Here is a 23,147-nt window from a genome sequence, read left to right as displayed (position 1 = left end):
GCTATACAAAGGCTTTTTAAATATATACAAGAACTTCAGCCCCACAGGGGTTCTGGTTATATCTCTTAAAAGTCTAATACCGATATTAAGAATAATGATTCGGTGAAGACAAGAGTGTACCAGCAGCAGCTCATTCTGTGGAGAGCAATTACAAAAGGAATTCATTCCAGAGTTAGATATATGTTTACACGCAATGAGGATAATCCTCTTACACATATAGAATCATACTAATTGTTTTATTACTACTTGTGCCGGCCAAGTCTAGTTTCCTGTTTATATTATATGTTCTTTTATATATATTATATATGTTTATTTTAAAGAAGGTAACGTTTTAATATGAATAAATGGTAAATACCAGCACTTTCTCTTTCTAATATCCTAATAACTGAATCTGTTTGCCGATTATGGGCCTGATTCAGAGTCGGACGGATCTTGCCCGTTACTGTGTTCATGTGAGATGGGCATTTCAGGGCAGGAACAGAGCGATGACAAGGCTATTGCACGGAACTGTTCAAGGCTATTGCACTGAACTGTCTTGTCTTGTGAGAGTGCCTTGGGATTGTCGTGGACGTGTCGCTTGAGCTCTGCGCTGTTCTGATTTATGCACTTGGGAAGCCTTTTACAGAGGGGTCCCAGCATGGGCTGCCAATACTAATGATGGCGATTGTGGCTACGGATGGAATAAAAGTGGGCGGACCGGCTTCCTGCTTGAAGCAGTACGGATCCTCGCATTGGTCCTACATAAATTAGCATCAGGGAGTAAATCTGGCTGCCGTGGCATTACGCAAGTGCAATCACCTTGCATCCAACTCAGAATCAGCCCTAATGTGTTTGGCCATACTGGAAACAGATTCTGTCATCAGGCCAACAGCAGGATCTGAACATGTGTGGCTAATTTAATGGGATATGAAAGAGGCTCACCTGAAAGGAGATTTCTTGACGAGAGTCTGCCCCTTGTGGAAGGCATCAGAAGTACACTTTCCAATCTCTGCTTCCACTTCCTTTTGCTTGGCTGACAATTCAGGCAAACTTAGATTGTGCATCTTAAGGTGTCTCAGGTAAGTCTCGATGCCTCCCAGCTTGTCAAAAGCCTGTGAAAAGTATTATACATGAACAACCATTTGAAACGTAATGTTCATACCTTCCACAATACCATAACATACTGTAGTTAACTATAATGTTATTGGAGAGATCCTCTTTGTCCATCCTTCTTCATCCCACCTTCTTTCCATACTGCATTACTGTCACAGTTAGTAGATTGCTGTTCTATTCTTTAAGATAACTCCAGTTTGTGTGTTTGTTTCAATGGTAAAATACAAGGGCATTTTGTTTTGCTGGATTCAAACTGACTTTCCAAACCTTCCAAACAGACATGTGTTATACTGTAGTTCATATCACTATATTACGAACCACTGCAGTAGAAGACATTCTTGTTTCAAGAGAAGACAGATTAGTGCCCCATCTTCTGTCCATTTCAGGATACTACAGGTACATACGGTACTTGTTGTGAGTGTACACTTACTATATACTGTATGTAAGCACTATTAAGGTAGGGCTACTTAAACAGGGTAGCAGCTGTCAAAATTACACATTACAAAGTGTCCACTGTAGTTTGCATTTTCCTTACTTTTTGTAATGGCTGTGTTGTAAATAGGGTGGAATTTAATATACGGTATAGTTTATGGAATCAAAACTGAACCCTAAATTTAAACTGAAGGGGAGTTCCACATTTAGAGAATTCTATTGTCCAGATATTGTCTAGATGGGTGCTTTTTTTTTTTTTTTTTAGCTATTTTAGTATAACAACAACAACAGATAAGCTCAGGTGTGTACTCTGGATATAGGGCCTAATTCAGACCAGGTCGCAGCAGCAAATTTGTTCTCTAATGGGCAAAACCAAGGGGGTCATTCAGACCCAATCGCACGCTGCCTTTTTTCGCAGCTGTGCGATCGGGTCTGAACAGCGCATGCGTATGCACGGCAATGCGCAGTCGCGTCAGTCGCCAACTACAGGGATCGCCGGACAGCGACAGAACTAACGAAGAAAGCGTTCGCACCGGCAATCGCAAGAAGATTGATAAGAAGAAGTCGGCATTCGTGGGCAGCAACTCACCATTTACAGGGAGTGTTCGGAAAAACGCAGGCGTGACCAGCCGTTCGGGAGCAGGATTTCTGACGTCAGCATCGGCCCAGATCGTTGCAGCGGCTGAGTAAGTCCTGGGCTGTGCAGAAGCTGCACAAACTTTGAATGACCCCCCATGTGCACTGCAGGGGGGGTGGGGCAGATAAAATATGTGCAGAGAGAGTTAGATTTGGGTGGAGTATGTTCAAATCTAAACTGCAGTGTAAAAATAAAGCAGCCAGTATTTACCCTGCACAGGAACAAATCTAACTCTCTCTGCACATGTTATATCTGCCCCTCCCCTCCCCTGCAGTGCACATGGTTTTGCCCATTAGAGAACACATTTGCTGCTGCGATCAGGTCTGATTCGGCCCTTAGTTATATCTACATGGCAGGTCACATGTTATACTCTACAATGATTGTGGGTCCTTTCCAATTTTCAGAACTTTTGCATGAAAATTATCTTAAATGTGTTCAAATCTTTATCTAAGTAGTATATAAACAAATATAGGGGCATATGCATCAATGTTCGGAGAGTGATAAAGTGGAGCGAAAGTACCAACCAATCAGCTCCTCTCATTTTAAAACACAGTAACATGGCAGCTAGGAGTTGATTGGTTGGTACTTTATCTCTCTCCACTTTATCTCTTTCCAAGTATTGATGCATATGCCCCTAGGGCCAGTGGTAGTGTCCTGTCTCATCAGTCATTCCAGTCATTCCTGTACCGCATATTGGTGGTCATTCCGAGTTGTTCGCTAGCTGTTTTCGGTCGCTGCACAGCGATCAGGCAAAAAAAGGCACTTCAGCGCATGCGTATGGGGCGCAATGCGCACGTGCGACGTACTTTCACAAAAGCCAAAGTAGTTTCACACAAGGTCTAGCGACGCTTTTCAGTCGCACTGCTCGCCGCATAGTGATTGACATGAAGTAGGCGCTTCTGGGAGGTAACTGACCGTTTTCGGGGAGTGTGTGGAAAAACGCAGGTGTGTCAGATACAAACGCAGGCGTGCCGGGGAAAACGCAGGCGTGGCTGGCCAAACGCAGGGCGTGTTCATGACGTCAAAAACAGGAACTAAATAGTCTGAAGTGATCGCTAGGTAGGAGTAGGTCTGGAGCTGCTCAGAAACTGCACAATCTTTTTTTGTAGCCGCGCTGCGATCCTTTCATTCGCACTTCTGCTAAGCTAAGATACACTCCCAGAGGGCGACGGCTTACTGTTTGCATGGCTGCTAAAAGCAGCTAGCAAGCGAACAAATCAGAATGAGGTCCATTGTCTCATATAACTCCCAAAATATAATGGAGAACAAAAATTTTAAGAAGAAAATAGGGAAAGATCACGAAGAACCACTTCTTCCTAGTGCTGAAGCTGCTGCCACTAGCCATGACATAGACGATGAAATGCCATCAACATCGTCTGTTAAGGCCGATGCCAAATGTGATAGTAGAGGGCGTGTAAAATCCAAAAAGCCAAAGTTCAGTAAAAAGAACCAAAAAAATAAATGTAAATCATCTGAGGAGAAACGTAAACTTGCCAATATGCCATTTACGACACGGAGTGGCAAGGAACGGCTGAGGCCCTGGCCTATCTTCATGGCTAGTGGTTCAGCTTCACATGACGATGGAAGCCCTCATCCTCCCGCTAGAAAAATTAAAAGAGTTAAGCTGGAAAGAGCACAGAAAAGAACTGTGCGCTCTGAGATGGTATCACAAATCCCCAAGGAGAGTCCAAGTGTGTCAGTGGTTGCGATGCCTGACCTTCCCAACACTGGACGGGAAGAGGTGGCTCCTTCTAAATGCTGGAAGGAGCACACAGAGTCCAGTCTCTGATATTCAAATTGAAGATGTCACTGTTGAAGTACACCAGGATGAGGATATGGGTGTTGCTGGCGCTGAGGAGGAAGTTGACGATAAGGATTCTGATGGTGATGTGGTTTGTTTAAGTCAGGCACCCGGGGAGACACCTGTTGTCCTTGGGACGAAGAAGCCCATTGTGATGCCTGAGTAAACTACCAAAAAAGCCACCTCTTCGGTGTGGAATTATTTCTCCACAAATCCGGATAACAGGTGTCAAGCCATCTGTTGCCTCTGTCAATCTGTAATAAGTAGGGGTAAGGATGTTAACCACCTAGGAACATCCTCCATTATACGTCACCTGCTGCGCATTCATCAGAAGTCAGTGTCAAGATGTGAAACTTTGGGTAAGAGCGTAAGCAGTCCACTGACACCTAAATCCTTTCTTCCTACTGTACACAAGCTCCTACAAGCCACACCAACAACTCCCTCAACGTCAACTTCCTCAGTCAGGAACATCCGTAGTCCTACAGGCCATGTCACTGTCAAGACTGAGGAGTCCTCTCCTAACCAGGATTCCTCCATAGGATCCTTGAGTGGCCCACCTGCTGTTGCTGCCGCCGCTGCTGTTGTTGCTGCTCGGAGTCGATCGTCATTCCAGAGGGGAAGTCGGAAGGCCACTTGTACTACTTCCAGTAAGCAATTGACTGTGTAACAGTCCTTTGTGAGGAAAATGAAATATGACAGCAGTCATCCTTTTGCAAAGCGGATAACTGAGGCCTTGACAGCTATGTTGGTGTTAGAGGTGCATCCGGTATCCACCATTAGTTCAGTGGCACTTAGAGATTTGATGGAGATAATGTGTCCCCGGTATCAAATCCCATCTAGGTTCCACTTTTCTAGGCAGGCGATACTGAGAATGTACACAGACGTCAGAAAAAGAGTCACCAGTGTCTTACAAATTGCGGTTGTTTCCAGTGTCCACTTAACCACGGACATGTGGACAAGTGGAACAGGGCAGACTAATGACTATATGACTAACAGTCCACTGGGTAGATGTATGGCCTCCCGCAGCAAGAACAGCAGCGGCACCAGTAGTAGCATCTTGCAAACGCCAACTCGTTCCTAGGCAGGCTACGCTATGTATCACCGCTTTCCATAAGAGGCACACAGCGGACAACCTTTTACGGAAACTGAGAAACATCATCGTAGAATGGTTTACCCCAATTGGACTCTCCTGGGGATTTGTGATATCGGACAACACCACCAATATTGTGCGTGCATTACATGTGGACAAATTCCAGCATGTCCCATGTTTTGCACATACAATTAATTTGGTGGTGCAGATTTTTTTTAAAAATGACAGGGGTGTGCAGGAGATGCTGTCGGTGGCCCGAAAAATTGCAGGCCACTTTCGGCATTCTGCCACTGCGTGCCGAAGACTGCAGCACCAGCAAACACTCCTGAACCTGCTCCGCCATCAACTGAAGCAAGAGGTGGTAACGAGGTGGAATTCAACACTCTATATGCTTCAGAGGATGGAGGAGCAGCAAAAGGCCATTCAAGCCTATACATCCACCTACGATATAGGCAAAGGAGGGGTAATGCACATGACTCAAGCGCAGTGGAGAATGATTTCCGTCTTGTGCAAGGTTCTACAACCCTTCGAACTTGCCACACGTGAAGTCAGTTCAGACACTGCCAGCTTGAGACAGGTCATTCCCCTCATCAGGCGTTTGCAGAAGCAGCTGGATAAATATAAGGAAGAGCGATTCCGCAAAGTATGTGGGACTTGTGGATGGAGCCCTTCATTCGCTTTGCCAGGATTCAAGGGTGGTCAATCTGTTGAAATCAGAGCACTACATTTTGGCCACCGTGGTCGATCTTAGGTTTAAAGCCTACGTTGTATCTCTCTTTCCAGCAGACACAAGTGTGCAGAGGTGCAAAGACCTGCTGGTTAGTAAATTGTCATCTCAAGCGGAACGTGACCAGTCAGCGGCTCCTCCTTCAATTTCTCCCGCCACTGGGGCTGCAAGGAAAAGGATAACATTTCCTAGCCCACCCGCTGGCGGTGATGCAGGGAAGTCAGGAGTGATAGCTGACATCTGGTCCGGACTGGAGTACCTGCCAATGATTACGGACATGTCTACTGTCACTGCATATGATTCTGTCACCATTGAAAGAATGGTGGAGGAGTATATGAGTGACAGCATCCAAGTAGGCATGTCAGACAGTTTATACGTATACTGGCAGGAAAAAGAGGCAATTTGGAGGCCCTTGCACAAACTGGCTTTATTTGACCTAAGTTGCCTCCCCCCCCCCCCCCCCCCCCCTTGGAGAGTGTTTAGTGCAGCCGGTAATCTTGTCAGCGATCGGCGTAGGAGGTTACTTCCACTAAATGTGGAGAAGATGATGTTCATCAAAATTAATTATAAATTCCTCCGGGAAGACCTTTACCAGCAATTGCCTCCAGAGAGTACACAGGGACCTGTGATGGTGGATTCCAGTGGGGACGAATTAATACTCAGTGAGGAGGATATACACGGTGAAAGGAGTGATGAATCAGAGGATGATGATGAGGTCGACATCTTGCCTCTGTAGAGCCAGTTTGTGCAAGGAGAGATTGATTGATTGATTGATTGATTCTTTTTTTGGTGGGGGCCCAAACAACCAGTCATTTCAGCCACAGTCGTGTGGCAGACCCTGTTTGTTAAAGTGTGCATGTCCTGTTTATACAACATAAGGGTAAGTGGGAGGGTCCAAGGACAATTCCATCTTGCACCTCTTTTTCTTCTTTGCATCATGTGCTGTTTGGGGCCTATTTTTTAAATCTGCGATCCTGTCTGCCACTGCAGTGCCACTCTTAGATGGGCCGGGTGTTTGTGCCGCAGACTTGTGTCGCTTAGCTTAGTCATACAGATACCTCATTGCACCTCTTTTTCTTCTTTGCATCATGTGCTATTTGGGGCCTATTTTGTAAATCTGCCATCCTGTCTGTAACTGCAGTTCCACTCCTAGATGGGCCAGGTTTTGTGCCGCACACTTGTGTCGCTTAGCTTGGCCATCCAGCTACCTAACTGCACCTCTTTTTCTTCTTTGCATAATGTGCTGTTTGGGGACTAGTTTTTGAATAGTGCCATCTTGTCTGCAACTGCAGTGCCACTCCTAGATGGGCCCGGTGTTTGTGCCGCACACTTGTGTCACTTAGCTTAGTCATACAGCCACCTCGGTGCAACTTTTAGGCCTAAAAACAATATTGTGAGTTGTGAGGTGTTCAGAATAGACTGGAAATGAGTGGAAATGATTGTTATTGAGGTTAATAATACCGTAGGAGCAAAATTACCCCCAAATACTGTGATTTTAGCTGTTTGGATCATCTAGATCCAAAACCAAAACACGAAAGGATCGTTTTGGCAAAACCAAGCCAAAACACGAAAATGGAATTAGAACCAAAACACAAAACATGAAAAGTGCCCGCCGCACATCTCTAAATTGTGAACGCATTCCTCAATCAAAGGAGACCTCAGAAAAACGAAAATGCAAATGATCATCAGGCTGGAAAAAATTCTAATATGGTATCTAAAGATTTTGGCTTTTACCGTTCCACTGCCAGACAGATGGAGAAAATTCAACACCATCATTACTCTTCCAACAAAAGTAACTCCAAGACCAAAGGATTTCTAGGTCTCTCTTGCAATGACTAATGTCAGTGTTCATCAGTCTACCCTCATACAAACACTGAACAAACATAGTGTAAATGGAGGTATAGTAAGGAGAAAGCCACTATCTTACAAAAGAACATTGCTGGCCACTTGTAGAAGGCTACTAGAAGAATGTTTTGTGGATGGATAAATCTCAAATAGAACTTTTTGGCTTAAGTGGCAATTGCAAGATTTCTCAAGGGGTGTTTCCAAATGCAGTCCACAAGCTCCCACTTTGTGGAACATTAGAGCAAGTGTGGTAGTCTGGGGGAGCGGTAGAAGAACCTAGTAATAATAACCCTGGACATTAATGGTCTTTTTATACACTGGATATTGGCCCTCATTCCGAGTTGTTCGCTTGCTAGCTGCTTTTAGCAGCTTTGCACACGTTAAGCCGCCGCCTACTGGGAGTGAATCTTAGCTTTGCAGAATTGCGAACAAAAGATTTGCATAATTGCGCATAGAAATTTCTTTGCAGTTTCTGAGTAGCTCGGGACTTACTCTGCCACTGCGATCAGTTCAGTCAGTTTCGTTCCTGGTTTGACGTCACAAACACACCCAGCGTTCGCCCAGACACTCCCCCATTTTTCTACAGCCACTCCCGCGTTTTTCCCAGAAACGGCAGCGTTTTTCCGCACACACCCATAAAACGGCCAGTTTCCGCCCAGAAACACCCACTTCCTGTCAATCGCACTCCGATCACCAGAACGAAGAAATTTCTTTGTTAAGCCGTGAGTAAAATACCTAACTTTTTGGCAAATTTACTTGGCGCAGACGCACTGCAAACATTGCGCATGCGCAGTTTGCGACAAATCGCTCCATTGCGAAAACCATTAACGAGCGAACAACTCGGAATGAGGGCCATTGTATGGAATACAGTATAAACATTTAATACTGTAGATGGTTTATAGTATAGGATGTATCAAACATTTAAATAATATAAAATAAGTGATCAGGAAATTATTAAACATCCTATAATAAGTACAGGTTGAGTATCCCATATACAAATATTCCAAAATACGGAATTTTTTGAGCGAGAGTGAGATAGTAAAACCTTTGTTTTCTGTTGGCTCAATGTACACAAACTTTGTTTAAATCACAAGTTATTAAAAATATTGTATTAAATGACCTTCAGGCTGTGTATATAAGGTGTATATGAAACATAAATGAATTGTGTGAATGTACACACACTTTGTTTAATGCACAAAGTTATAAAAAATATTGGCTAAAATGACCTTCAGGCTGTGTGTATAAGGTGTATATGAAACATAAATGCATTCTGTGCTTAGACTTGGGTTCCATTAACATGATATCTCATTATGGTATGCAATTATTCCAAAATACGGAAAAATCCGATATCCAAAATACCTCCGGTCCCAAGCATTTTGGATAAGGGATACTCAACCTGTAATTACACAAACATAATCGAACCAGTGCAGCACTTTCTAAGATCACATTCTCCCACCTCATGGTAAGGCGCCTGTCTCTTCTTCCTGGTAGCTACTCTCTGGTCCAGTGCACTGACTGAGGAGTCAGATTTACACACACAGCAAACTCAGTAGAAGAAGCTGCTACCACTGGGCTTGTGCAGCAACTCTGCTCTGTCCCTTAAACTGCATGATGTTTCTGCAGCACTAGTAATCTAATCATATTATATACCAATACTATTGTTGCCATAATTTGAGCCATTTGCCAAGTGGAGGGGGGTTTCCAGGCAACCAGAACCTCTCTCCCCTCCCCCCCAGCATTTGCCTATGATTAGAAACATTATGATTGGAAGAAATCAAACACTGCATGCCAACATAAGTGCCTCATGCCATCAATGAAATACAGTGGCGGTGGCAATTCTGCTGCCACAGAACAGCAATGGCACTATGAATTCTGAATTGTAAAGGTAAATTCTACAAGATAATTTCATGGGAATCTGTCCATAGACTGAAGCTCAACAGAAGGTGTATTAAGACACTGACCCTAAACACACGTCAGTCTTCAAAAAGATTTTTTCAGCAAAAGAGATTTAGCATTTTGGCAGTGCCCATGTCCAGAGTTTAATCAAACAGAATTGTAGTTGCAGGACCTGAAGGAAGTTCTTCATGCAAGAAAGTCCACCAACATCCATGAGTTGAAGCAGTTCTTCAAGAAGGAATGGGACAAAATTCCTCCAAAACTAATGTGCAGGACTGACCACCAAAAACTATAAACAGCTAATAAATCCTAGAGACTTACATACTTCTGCAAAACATTTTTTTAAAGAATTTTAAATTGGGAGCATTCTCCACACCTTTTGGTCCTGCCCCCTTCTTCAACCACTATGGCGGGAAATTTTTGATTTACTATCAACCATATTGGGTTATAGTGTCCCATTTGAACCCCTGATTGCATTATTTCATTATGCTTATCCACATATTGTTGAATCTGATGTTTATCTACTGGGACATGTACTTATTGCTTCCAAGGCGACTATAGCTCAGCAATGCAAATCAGCAACGATTCCTGTTCTTCAGAGTACTACAGCCAAAATCCATAAACATTACATATTTGAAACAGCCCCCAGTGTATACACTATCTCTATATCCCCTACTCCTTATAAATGGGCTAAGTGGACATCATTTGTCAATGGAGGGGGTGTGTTGGGCCTCAGATCACAGGGATTTGTGCTTGGGAGTTTAGACTCTCCTCCTCCACCTGTATGAATATTTGGATTATTTCCTGATCACCTATAAGGGGCTCACTCTTCTTTCACTACCGCTTATATGTCTCAAGTCCACAATATATTCGATTCATTATACGCTGTCTATAACTGTATTTGTTATATGTGATATTATGTAAGGCTCTCCCCCTTTTTTTTCCTCTCTTTCTTCCCTTTTTCCTATTTTATTTTCTTATGTATATCTGCCTAAAGTGTTGGTATATTTTACATTATGCTTGTCATCCTTAATTTTCAATAAAAATGATTAATGAAAAAAAAAAAGAATTTAAAGTTGGACCATTGTGATCATTAAATTAATGAAACAATATTCTTTTTGCTGTATATGATTTAATTGGTTCTGTCTATTTTTATGACTATAGTGTGGTGCTCATCAGTCTCTGTCTACATACTGTACCTTGTTTACACATTTGAAAAAATCATTGGCCTCCTGTAAAATCACTTGTCTCCGGTCCATCAGTTGCCAGAACTCAGCATGGAGAGAGTTCAAGGTTTGATTGGAGTGGTTTAGCTCCTCTCTATGTGCACAGTCCCTCACTGCAGCTAATTGTTGAGCTTCTGTTTTCAGCTTTGCAATGGCTAAATTCCAATCCTAAAAAATAAAAAATCACAATAATATACAGATGGAGCCTCCATTATCTTTGCTGTTTCTCTTCCTAAACTGAGGTTTAGTCGCACCTAGGCACGACTACATACTCAGCATACAATATACAGTGGGGATCGAAAGTTTGGGCACCCCAGGCAAAAATTCATTTTAATGTGCAAAAAGAAGCCAAGGAAAGATGGAAAAATCTCCAAAAGGCATAAAATTACAGATTAGACATTCTTATAACATGTCAAAAAAAGTTTGATTTTATTTCCATCATTTACACTATCAAAAGAACAGAAAACAAAAAATGGCATCTGCAAAAGTTTGGGCACCCTGCAGAGTTAATACCTTGTACTGCCCCCTTTGGACAGCTGAGACCTGGCAGTGTCATGGATTGTTCTCAATCATCGTCTGGAAAGACCAGGTGATGTCAATCTCAAAGGTTTTAAAAGCCCAGACTCATCTGACCTTGCTCCAACAATCAGCACCATGGGTTCCACTAAGCAGTTGTGTAGAACACTGAAACTGAGAATAGTTGATGCTCACAAAGCAGGAGAAGGCTATAAGAAGATAGCAAAGCGTTATCAGATGCCCATATCCTCTGTTCGGAATGTAATTAAGAAATGGCAGTCATCAGGAACAGTGGAAGTTAAAGCAAGATCTTGAAGACCAAGAAAAATATCAGACAGAACAGCTCGCAGGATTGTGAGAAAAGCAAATCAAAATCCACGTTTGACTGCACGATCTCTCCAGGAAGATCTGGCAGACACTGGAGTTGTGGTACACTATTCCACTATAAAGAGATACTTGTACAAATATGGTCTTCATGGAAGAGTCATCAGAAGAAAACCTCTTCTACGTCCTCACCACAAAAATCAGCGTTTGAAGTTTGCAAATGAACATATAGAAAAGCCTGATGCATTTTGGAATAAAGTTCTGTGGACCGATGAGGTTAAAATAGAACTTTTTGGCCGGAATGAGCAAAGGTACATTTGGAGAAGGAAGGGCACAGAATTTAATGAAAAGAACCTCTGACCAACTGTTAAGCATGGGGGTGGATCAATCATGCTTTGGGGTTGTATTGCAGCCAGTGGCACAGGGAACATTTCACGAGTAGAAGGAAAAATGGATTCAATAAGATTCCAGCAAATTTTGGACACTAACTTGATGCCATCTGTGAAAAAGCTGAAGTTAAAGAGAGGCTGGCTTCTACAAATGGATAATGATCCTAAACACACCTCAAAATCACGGTGGATTACATCAAGAGGCGTAAACTGAAGGTTTTGCCATGGCCTTCACAATCTCCTGACCTCAATATAATTGAAAATCTATGGATAGACCTTAAAAGAGCAGTGCGTCACAGACAGCCCAGGAATCTCAAAGAACTGGAAGACTTTTGTAAGGAAGAATGGGCGAAGATACCTCAAACAAGAATTGAAAGACTCTTGGCTGGCTACAAATAGCGTTTACAAGCTGTGATACTTGCCAAAAGAGGCAGTACAAGGTATTAACTCTGCAGGGTGCCCAAACTTTTGCAGATGCCATTTTTTGTTTTCTGCTCTTTTGAAAGTGCAAATGATGGAAATAAAATCAAACTTTTTTTGACATGTTATAAGAATGTCTAATCTGTAATTTGATGCCTTTTGGAGATTTTTCCATCTTTCCTTGGCTTCTTTTTGCACATTAAAATTAATTTTTGCCTGGGGTGCCCAAACTTTCGATCCCCACTGTACATCTCCACCACTGGGTGGCTAATGCTCCAGTAATCCAGTACTTTAGAGCGAATAGCGGTGGACTGATCTACAAGCTCTGGCAAATGATCAGTGACGAATGTACGTACTGCATACTGTACACACAGCCCAATGGTCAGACGGAGAGAGTAATGAAAAAAAAGTTTACAGAGACGCAAACGAACGTGTTAAAACACTTGTCCTTTGCCGTGGAGTGTGGACTCAGATACAACAAATGTGTTAATAAAGCAATACTGTAGTTTATACAGATGCAAATCATGATATACAGTACTGTAGAACGTGTTACAAACTATGGTCCATTAACGATAGGGATACAGTATGCTGAAGCATCCAATATGAGCGTCCAAGTCCCATACACAAAAACTAATGCAATGGAATCACTGCTTACAGTACATTTACACATGAGCTTGTGCATCTATCATAAGCCGTCGTGTCCGAGGGGTGAGGTGTGCCGCTTACCATGACAAGAGTCCCGGGTTCGATCCCCAAAATGCGCATACATGTTTATTTTTTTCTGACACTTTATTTTTTTTTTTTGTAATCTATAGTAATATACCTTCACATTCAATAGAAGTGTGCACACAGATTTTACATAAATCAAGACAAAGCTGCAGGAGCATGACATTCCACTATTTAAAATACACAGCGGCTATGGGGATAAGTGAGCTCCATGCGCCGTACGGTACACATACAGTACAGTAGCAGGCCAGACTCAATCACAGAGCGGGTTTACAAAATGGATGCCATTTGTGACCCAGCGCCTCACGGAAGCCCACAGTAACTGCATGGAGCGAGCAATGGTATCGATATTGCAAGAATCAGGACAATGCCGAAGGAGCGTCTCTATACACTAGTTAAAATATACTGTATACACAGCGGCAATGAAGTCCCGCAGAATGAGCAATTAATAAAAATAATATTTTTTCTGACACTTTATTACATTTTTTGGGGGGGTCATCTATTGTAATAGTGCCTTCACATTCAATAGAAACATGCACACGGAATTTACATAAATCAGGGCAAAGCTACAGGAGTGTCTAATTCCGCTATCTAACATACACCCGTAGACATATCAATAAATATAAAACTACAGTAGTGTATGCAAACGCAACTACAGTAAGTGTTCGAGCAATACTGTACTGTAATTCTTTGAGATTAGAGAATCTGTGCTGTACTGTATGAGAAGGGTCACAAGAGCTCGTGTCTGCAATTCTTATCAGCTCTTCATTTACATACTGTATATATTAGTACTGTGTGGTCAATTTATTGTAACCTGACCTCCCTGTCTGTCTGTGAAATGAGCAGGGGGAAGTGGGATGGGGGTGGGAGGAGGTGTTGGCTAAATACCATGTTATGCAGAAAGTATTCATTCTCTCATCTGCTGAAGCATCTAATATGAGCGTCCAAGTCCCCTACACAAAAACCAATGCGAAGGGATCACTGCTTACAGTACATTTACACATGAGCTATCATGAGCTGTTGTATCCGAGGGGTGAGGTGTGCTGCTTCCAATGCTAAGAGTCCCGTGTGAATCGTTTATTTTTTTCTTACACTTTATTTTATTTTTGTAATCTATAGTAATATACCTTCACATTCAATAGAAGTGTGCACACAGATTTTACATAAATCAAGACAAAGCTGCAGGAGTGTCACATTCCGCTATTTAAAATACACAGTGGCTATGGGGATAAGCGAGCTCCATGAGCCATATGGTACACATACAGTACAGTAGCAGGTCAGACTCAATCACAGAAAGATGGGCTGGCCCAGGCACCCAGCACCCTGGCCAAGGAAACCAGCACCCTGGCCTAGGAACCCGGTACTACACTCGAGGTAAACTATATTAATGCTTACAGTACAGTACCTCTACAGCATACAGGAGTGTTCTATTTACTGTAGTGACAATACAGTACAGTACATCGTGAATATACAGTACTGTATTACCACTTCTACACTGTACAGTATATTTGTGTTGTAATATTGTCCATACCACCCCCCCACCCCCCCACCCCCCACAGAACAGCTGCAGCTGGTCCTCCAGGCCCTCCGTTTGATGGTCCACATGATTGTGGACCAATTTTAAAAATGTATTATTAAGATCTGTTTAAATTTTAGTTTTTTTGTTACATTTTTCCCAAAAAATTCTTGGTTGAACTCTGTTGTATCTTTTTAGTTTTTACTGCATGGGACAGTACTGTACCTTACCTAACTTACAGTACTACTGTATATGACAAATCTCAGGTCATTTAGAAGCTCCTGTACAGTAGGCATACTGTACACCATACAATTATCTTACAGTTGGGAATTAAATTCTGGTAATGGATGAGATTACCAGAATTTTACCAACCAGCCAATCAATCAATGTACAGAGGCAGCTGATAGGCAGAATTCTCCATTTTATCATTGTTTCAGACTGTACTGTACAGTACATCTACCCCAAAGTTTGCTTTACACAGAGTGCAGAAAGGTGCATCAAGGGACATGGCAGCAGTACAATGCAAGGGACTAGGACACTATCATAGATTGAACACACTGTACTGTACATTGTAGCAATACAATCTCCCAACCACTCTTATTTGAATTTTCCCTATACAGTAGTACTAATTTATAGAGTACAGTATATGAGGCAATTGGGAATACAAAAATTGGACACCACATCAGGTTTATTTTAAGAAACACTTTTTATTTACAGCAGAGGACGTGGGACAAAATCACACATACTATATGGTAATAAAAAGATAACATCACAAATAATATCAACTTTAAAAGTTTTAAAATATTTTTTTTTGGGGGGGTAATGCATATTTTTTGGTATTATTTTTTATTTTAGTTTTTTGAATTTGGAACACTGGTGCATACGGAGTTTGCCTACCCTCATGGATATTGCAGGAGTCTCCAAATTGCAATTCTTATCTCCTAATCGCCTGCATCATACAGTACAGTATTTCAAATGTCCCAAAATGTTAACCGCAGCCTGGGTTACAGCAAGGAATTTGTAAGGACAGTGATTTGCGCCAGTCAATACATGTACAGTGTGACTGCTACTGTACAGTATTTGTGCAAAGCAGTCCTGACTCTAAGCAACCCCCTCTTTGCCCCCCCTACGGTAGAGAACATATCCTGTGTACCAGCAAGCTTCTTACTGTTCTGTACAGTATCTCAATATCTGCTAATACTCTGAAGTGTGAGGTGCAAATGTTGTATTAGTAATACAGTAGGTACTGTACAAAGAAACATAGATTTTGACAGAAGATACTGTAAGAACCACTTAGACCATCTAGTCTTCAGTTAAACAGACAAAAGACTTTGGACAAGGTTATTGCATTTGGAATTGAATGCATACAGTAGAGCTCTGTCCACACTGTACTGTACATACTGTACAGTATTTACTTTATCCTGCCATATACAGTATGGCACGGCTTGAAATCTCAGACTAAGATTTACAGTACAGTAGCCATGCTTTGTGATTTTTATTAAGTTGCTTCTTTAATATGGTACTTTATACATATTCTACTGTATTATGGCAAATAAAATTGTTGGGTGTACAGTAGGCTGGTCTATAAATATACTGTACAGTAAGTCAGTTTCCAGAGAAACACTGTTCAATACTGTACATCAGGGATGGGAAACCCTCAGTCCTCCAGCTGTTGTTGAACTAAACATCCCAGCATGCCCTGCAACAGTTTTAGCATGGCCAAACAGCAAAACTAGCAAGGCATGCTGGTATGTGTAGTTCGTTCAACAACAGCTAGAGGACAGAAGGTTCAGTGTATAGTGTGAAGTAAAAAGAAATAAATAAATGGATCAGTAAAGAAAATGCTCCATGTACAGTGCTGTACAAGACTGTACAGTCTTTTCCACAGGAAATGTGTCTTATAGGTACTGTATACTGTATACACTAAATGTACAGTCATTTTTTTTTATTACAAACACACAAATGCATCCCAGACACAAATCTGCTGTACTGTACAGTACAGCAGAAGCTTATGGTGACAGGACTCACTTACTGTATCCCCAGCCACAGTCGCGGTGTATTTTAGATAGCGTAATGAGACGCTCCTGCAGCATTACCCTGATTTATGTAAAACCTTTGTGCATACAGTATTTCTATTGCATGTAAAGTTACAGTACAGTATATTACAATAGAAAAAAAATATAGCGTTAGGGGGAAAAAAGGCATGCGCACTCCTCCTGACAGATACACAAGCTCATGTCTAAATGTACAGTAAGCAGTGATCCCTTACCATTGGTTTTAGATTATGCACTAATGGCTACTGGACTTGGCTGCTCACATACTGTACTGTACTGTATCACTGACTTGAATGTATCATACTGTACTGTAGCTTAAGCTCCTTGTTTTGTGCCTGTATACACTATATTTATTAATTGATCATTCTACGTGACCTCATTGCTCTTGTGCATTTTAGCTAGGGTATTGAAAGGCTCCTTCAGCATTGCCCTGGAACTTGCAAAACCTATGCCGTTGCTGGCTCCATAGCTGACGGATTCCACGGGGCAAGGGATCACGGGCAGCAGCCATTTTGTCAACTTGCTATGCGATCGAGTCCGGTGTATCGTAATGTGCACAGAGCTCGCTTGCTTGTCCCTATCACCTCGCTTATCCCTATCACCCAAGTGTATTTTAGGTAGGGGATTCAGACGCTCCTTCAGCATTGCCCTGTAGCCTGCACAACCTATGCCATTGCTGGCTCCATAGCTGACGGCTTCCACAGGGCAACGGGTCACAGGCAGCAACCATTTTGTCAACTTGCTATGCGATCGAGTCCGGTGTATCGTAATGTGCATGGAGCTCGCCTATCCCTATCAACCCTGTGTAGTTTAGCTAGGGTATTGTGACGCACCTTCAGCATTGCCCTGTAACTTGCAAAACCTATGCTGTCGCTTGCTCCATAGCTGAGGGCTGCCATGAGGCAAGGGGTTACGGGTGCTAGCCATTTCAATCGAGTCTGGCCTGCTACAGTATTGTATATGTACCGTATGGTGCATAGAACCTTATCCTCGTAGCCGCTGTGTATTTTACAGCAGATATGATCCTGCAGCTTTGCCCTGCTTTATGTAAAACTTGTGTGCACACGTCTATTGAATGTAAAAGTATAGTACAATAGATACAAAAAATAATAATTAATACAGTGTCACGAAAAAATTAACATGCATTCGCACTTTGGGAATCGATCCCGGGACTCTAAGCATAGGAAGTGGTACACTTCACCACTCGGACATGTCACCCCATGACAGATGCATAAGCCCATTGGTTTTGATTATGCCGTAATGGCTACGGGATTTGGACGCTCACATATCTCTAACATCAATAGGCCAAGTGTACCTGTAACATGTTAATTTGCATCTGTATACATTACTATTTTTATTTGTTGATTTGTCTGCGGGACTTTTACGCTCACATATTCCTACCATCAATGGACTATACCATGGTTTCCCAAACTGTGCGCCGCGGGTCCCTGGGGTGCCGCAGCGCTGTCACAGGGGTGCCGCCGCCGCAGCCTGAAGTTAGCCGTTGACGGAGGATGGAAGGGGAGACTGTGTGCTGCAGGAGCGGCGCGCGGGCAGTGAGTAGTCCGATGGGGGGGGAGTGCGGGCGGCTGTCCAGTATGTAGTTAGCCGGGGGGCGGGGGGGGGGGGAGTGCAGCAACAAGTAAGCAATCAGCGTGGGGGCGGAGCACGGCCGGCTGGAGGGGCCGTCTAGTAAGCAATGTGTAATCAACTGGCGCCGTGAGGGGGGGGTGAGGGACGGAGAGTGCGGGATGTCTGCGGCTAGGTACAGCCGAAGTCAGCCAGTTGATCGGCTGCAGGGGGGGGATGTTGTGCTCTCAGGTGCAGGGGAAGGGGGGAGGATGTTGTGCTCTCAGGAGCAGGGGGGGGGGGGATGATGTGCTCTCAGGTACAGGGGGGGATGTTGTGCTCTCAGGTGCAGGGGAAGGGGGGAGGATGTTGTGCTCTCAGGTGCAGGGGGGGGATGTTGTGCTCTCAGGTACAGGGGGGGGTAACCGGTGACTGGAGTCACCTGGCAGGTAAGGGGTGGTGTTATGCGGGATGTGCTTGTGTGCAGGGGGAACCTGTGAGTGTAATAATCAGTGGAGAGTGCGGCTGCAAGCAGGCTGGAGTGGCGAAGGAGCTGGCTGAAAAAGTGAGTAATGCTGCATTGGGAAATCTATAGGAGGGGGTGCCTGCTGTAAGTGACTTAAGGGCCCTACACACTCGGCGACCCGCCGCCGAGCTGCCTGACGGCCGATATGGCCGTCAAACGACCCGGCGGTGGAGGGGGAGGTGATTGGGGGAGTGAAGTTTCTTCACTCTCCCCGTGACCCGGCTCCATAGCCCTGCATGCTAATGTGGACAAGATTGTCCATATTGGCCTGCAGGTATGAACGAGCCGGCACCAACGATGGACGAGCGCCGGGCCGCACAACGTTCATCGGTGGTGCCTACACACTGAAAGATATGAACGAGTTCTCATTAATGAACGAGAACGTTCATATCGTTCAGTAAAATCTTTAAGTGTGAATGTAGGGCCCCCTTACATGACGCTGGGGGGCTGGTCTTGGTGCATGGATGCACAGGAGCCTTTTTAGATTGATTTATTTGACTGCAAAAAAACCTGTTATTTTATACAAAGCCTGGGTTTTATTTTTTTAATGGATGCAGGTGTTCGCTGCGCGGCGATGAGGCTAAAAAAACGGCACTTCTGCGTATGCATCGCAATGCGCACGTGCGACGTACTAGTACAATGACCGATGTAGTTTCACACAGGTTCTAGCGATGCATTTCAGTCGCAATGGCCGCCGCAGAGTGATTGACATGAAGTGGGCGTTTCTGGGTGACAACTGACCGTTTTCAGGGAGTGTTCGGAAAAACGCAGGCGTGCCAGGGAACACGCAGGCGTGGCTGGGTGAACGCAGGGCATGTTTGTGACGTCAAATCCGGAAACTGAATGGTCTGAAGTGATCGCAAACGCTGAGTAGGTTTTCAGCTGCTATAAAACTGCACAAATTATTTTTGTAGCCGTTCTGAGATGAAAGCATTCGCACTTCTGCAAAGCTAATATACACTCCCATAGGGCGGTGGCTTAGCGTTTGCACGGCAGCAAAAAACTGCTAGCGAGCGACCAACTCGGAATGACCCCCATAGGGGAGTATTCATGTACACTACGGAAAATAAATTGATACTTATCACTATACATCGTAAATATTTTGGCGTAAGGGTGCCATGAAAAAGTCGGGGAGACACAAAGGGTGCCTTGGACTAAAAAAGTTTGGGAACCACTGGACTATACTGTGGCTTTATCACATTCGTTTGCGTCTGTATATACTGTACTACTGTATTTGCGTCTGTACACTGTAATATACTGTATGACATACTGTAGCATATTGTAGTGTAATGAGACGCACCAGTAAAGTAGTTCTTATCCTGTAGTTTGGTATTGTATTTTAATGGAGACCACACGTATGTACAATGGTGATTTGGTGGATGATCGCAGGTATTACACTTAAAGGTAACGCCAAACGCGCTGTGTGCCTCCCTACGACTAGGCAAGCCTCCTTGCGCTCAGGCACACTGCGTATGCCCGACCGCAACTAACGCCTCAGCCAGCAAAGATAACGGAAGCTCCGCCTGTACAGCAGATCAACTCAACACCATGACTGGCAACAACAAGAAGGGGTGGTATCAGATAGCTAGCTATGGGGATAATTTAGACTGCATCGCTGCAGCGGCAGCGATTGCAGTCTGAATTACTTTGTGGAGTGCGCACGCGCAGTGTGGCCACTGCACGTGCGCACTCCACAAAGTAGTTCAGACTGCAATAGCGAGTAGCGGCGTGCCAACGCATGCGGGGCTGACTAGCCCTGTGCTGGGCATCCCCCCGCATGTCTGTGAAACTGATACTGATCGTAGATGTGCTAAATTTAGCACATCTATAATCAGATCTGAATTCGGCCCATAGAGTAATTCAGATCTGATCGCTGCTGTGTGTTCTCGCGCAGTGAGCGATCAGATCTGAACTGCGCATACGTATGCACCGCAATGCGCAGGAACGATGGATGGCTGCAGAGGGGATCGCCGGTCAGCGACGGGTTTGTGCGAAGGATTCATTCGCACGGGGGATCGCAAGGAGATTGACAGGAAGAGGGCATTTGTGGGTGGCAACTGCCCAATTTCAGGGAGTGTTTGGAAAAATGCAGACGTGTCCATGCGTTTGATGCAGAGCCGGCGCTACCCGCTCAGCAGCTCCTGCGCAGCAAGGAGGCGCTGGTCAGAAGAGGCGCTCTCCCCGCTCTGCTGTTGCTGCTGGCTCCCGGCTGCCGCTGCATCTGTCACACTGTATGACAGACGCAGGTCCGTGAAGCGCGGCTCCAGCTCAGTCCCTCCGGCTCCCTTCCTTCTGTTTCCACCCCCTCCTCCCCACTGCACTTTAGGCAGCGGTGCCGGCAGCACTCTCCCACACAGAACCGGTGCTCTCCCGCTCAGCAGCATAAAGCGCGTCTCCAGCTTGGTCCCTCCAGCTCCCTCAGTCCTCCACACTGCACTTTAGGCAGTGGCGCCGGCAGCACTCTCTACGGATCTGTGTGCGGTAAGTACCACACACCACCTCTATCTCCTCCCCTCCGGTTCACTTAAGTGTAAGGGGCATTAATTGTTGCACTACTTCTGTGGGCATTCTGTGTGGCACTAATACTGTGGACATTATGTTTGGCACGACTACTGTGGACGTTCTGTGTGGCACGACTACTGTGGGTGCTCTGTGGATCACTACTGCTGTGGGCATTATGTGTGGCATGTCTACTGTGGGTGCTCTGTAGGGCACTACTGCTGTGGGCGCTCTGTGTGGCATGACTACTGTGGGCGCTCGGTGTTGCATGACTACTGTGGGCGTTCTGTGTGGCACGACTACTGTGGGCGTTCTGTGTGGCACGACTACTGTGGGCATTATGTGTGGCACGACTACTGTGGGCATTATGTGTGGCACGACTACTGTGGGCATTATGTGTGGCACGACTACTGTGGGCATTATGTATTAGGCACACTATCATTGTGGGCATTTTGTGTGGCACTACTACAGCGGGTGTTATTTGTATAAGGGACACTACTGTGGGTATTGTATATAAGGAGCACTACTGTGTGTCGTAATGTGAATTAGGTACACAACTATTTGGTGCAATATGAATCAGGGGCACTACGTGTGGTATAATGTGAATACGATTGTGATACTGTGTGGCGTAATTTGAATTGGGGACATGCCCCTTCCATGTAAGACCACGCCCCTTTAGCGAGCACTGTCCCTTTATTATATATGGGAGGGAGGGCGCAAATGTATTGTTTGCAAGGGGGCGTCGGACAGCCTAGCACCGGCTCTGGTTTGAAGGGAGGGTGTCTGACGTCAAATCATGTCCCGGACAGGCTGATGTGATCGCAGGCGGCTGAGTAAGTCCTGGGCTGCGCAGAGACTGCACAAAATCAGTTTGTGCAGCTCCACTTCACATGCGATTGCACACTTGCACACCGAAAATACACTCCCCCTGTAGGCGGTGACGATCTGATCGCAGGGCAGCAAAAATCGCTGCTCAGCGATCAGATCTGAAAGACCCCCCCATCGCCGCTACATTTATTGCATAAAGATGGCACCATCGTGGGCGATTTTGACCCGTGATCGCTTACATGTGAACAAAATAAAAATCACATGGACAGAAAATGTCAACAACATGCATGACAATATAGACTGCGAGCAACATGAAAATCTATAACAATGAAAAGATTTATATTTATTTTACAAGTTTTTCTGACACAGGTTTAGGGGTATATTCAATTAAAGTCGGATCCATTCCGACATGCATTTGTCGGAATGGATCCGACAACCCCTATTCAAATCTCATCTCAATTCGAATTGAGATGAGGGACCCAGAGGGGGAGAGGGGGAGAAGGGGGGGGAGCCGCAGGGAGACCAGCGGGGACAGCCGCCGGAGATCAGCGCTACAGTAGCGCTGCAGGAGGATGTCACATAGCCGCCCGACCTCACGGCAGTGTCCACCCAGCTCCAGCAAGCGTGACCTCACTTGCTGAAGCCGGGTGGAAGCTGCTGTGAGCGGCGCGGTTGTGTGACATCCTGCTGTAGCGCTGTGCTGTAGCGCTGCTGTCCCCTGTATGCCCGCGGCTGTCCCCCCATCTCCCTGCGGCTCCTCCCCCTCTCCTCCTCTGGGTCCCACATCTCAGTCCGATATTTTTTTATGTCAGACTGAGATGGTCGAAAAGGGGGACAAAACCTGTCGGTTTGGCCCCGTTTTCGACAGAAGCATGTGGATCGGCAGCTATTCCGCCGATCCACGTGCTTTTCGATAAGTCGAATTCCTTGACTTGTCGAAAAGCACTGAATAGGTCGAATCACGTTTCGACCTTAAAAAGTCGAAAACTGCCGTCTTTTCGACAGACGGCAGTTTTCGACACCAAATGAATATT

General features: G+C 44.7%; 1 protein-coding gene across 4 annotated transcripts in view; it reads right to left on the bottom strand.

Moving 5' to 3' along the window:
* Positions 1-23,147, bottom strand: part of CCDC141 (coiled-coil domain containing 141) — a 337,148-nt gene that overhangs the window by 179,998 nt on the left and 134,003 nt on the right. For all 4 annotated transcript variants that reach the window (XM_063933345.1, XM_063933348.1, XM_063933346.1 and 1 more), the window contains 2 exons: positions 10,720-10,914; positions 922-1,091 (listed from right to left, as the gene is read on the bottom strand). In XM_063933345.1, the coding sequence (XP_063789415.1) occupies positions 922-1,091; positions 10,720-10,914 (365 nt within the window). The remainder of the gene's footprint in view (positions 1-921; positions 1,092-10,719; positions 10,915-23,147) is intronic.

Source organism: Pseudophryne corroboree, chromosome 7, assembly GCF_028390025.1.
Source record: "Pseudophryne corroboree isolate aPseCor3 chromosome 7, aPseCor3.hap2, whole genome shotgun sequence".
Classification (NCBI taxonomy): Eukaryota; Metazoa; Chordata; class Amphibia; order Anura; family Myobatrachidae; genus Pseudophryne; species Pseudophryne corroboree.
The sequence above is the reverse complement of the archived record's forward strand: the minus strand, read 5'-3'. Positions and strand labels throughout refer to the sequence as shown.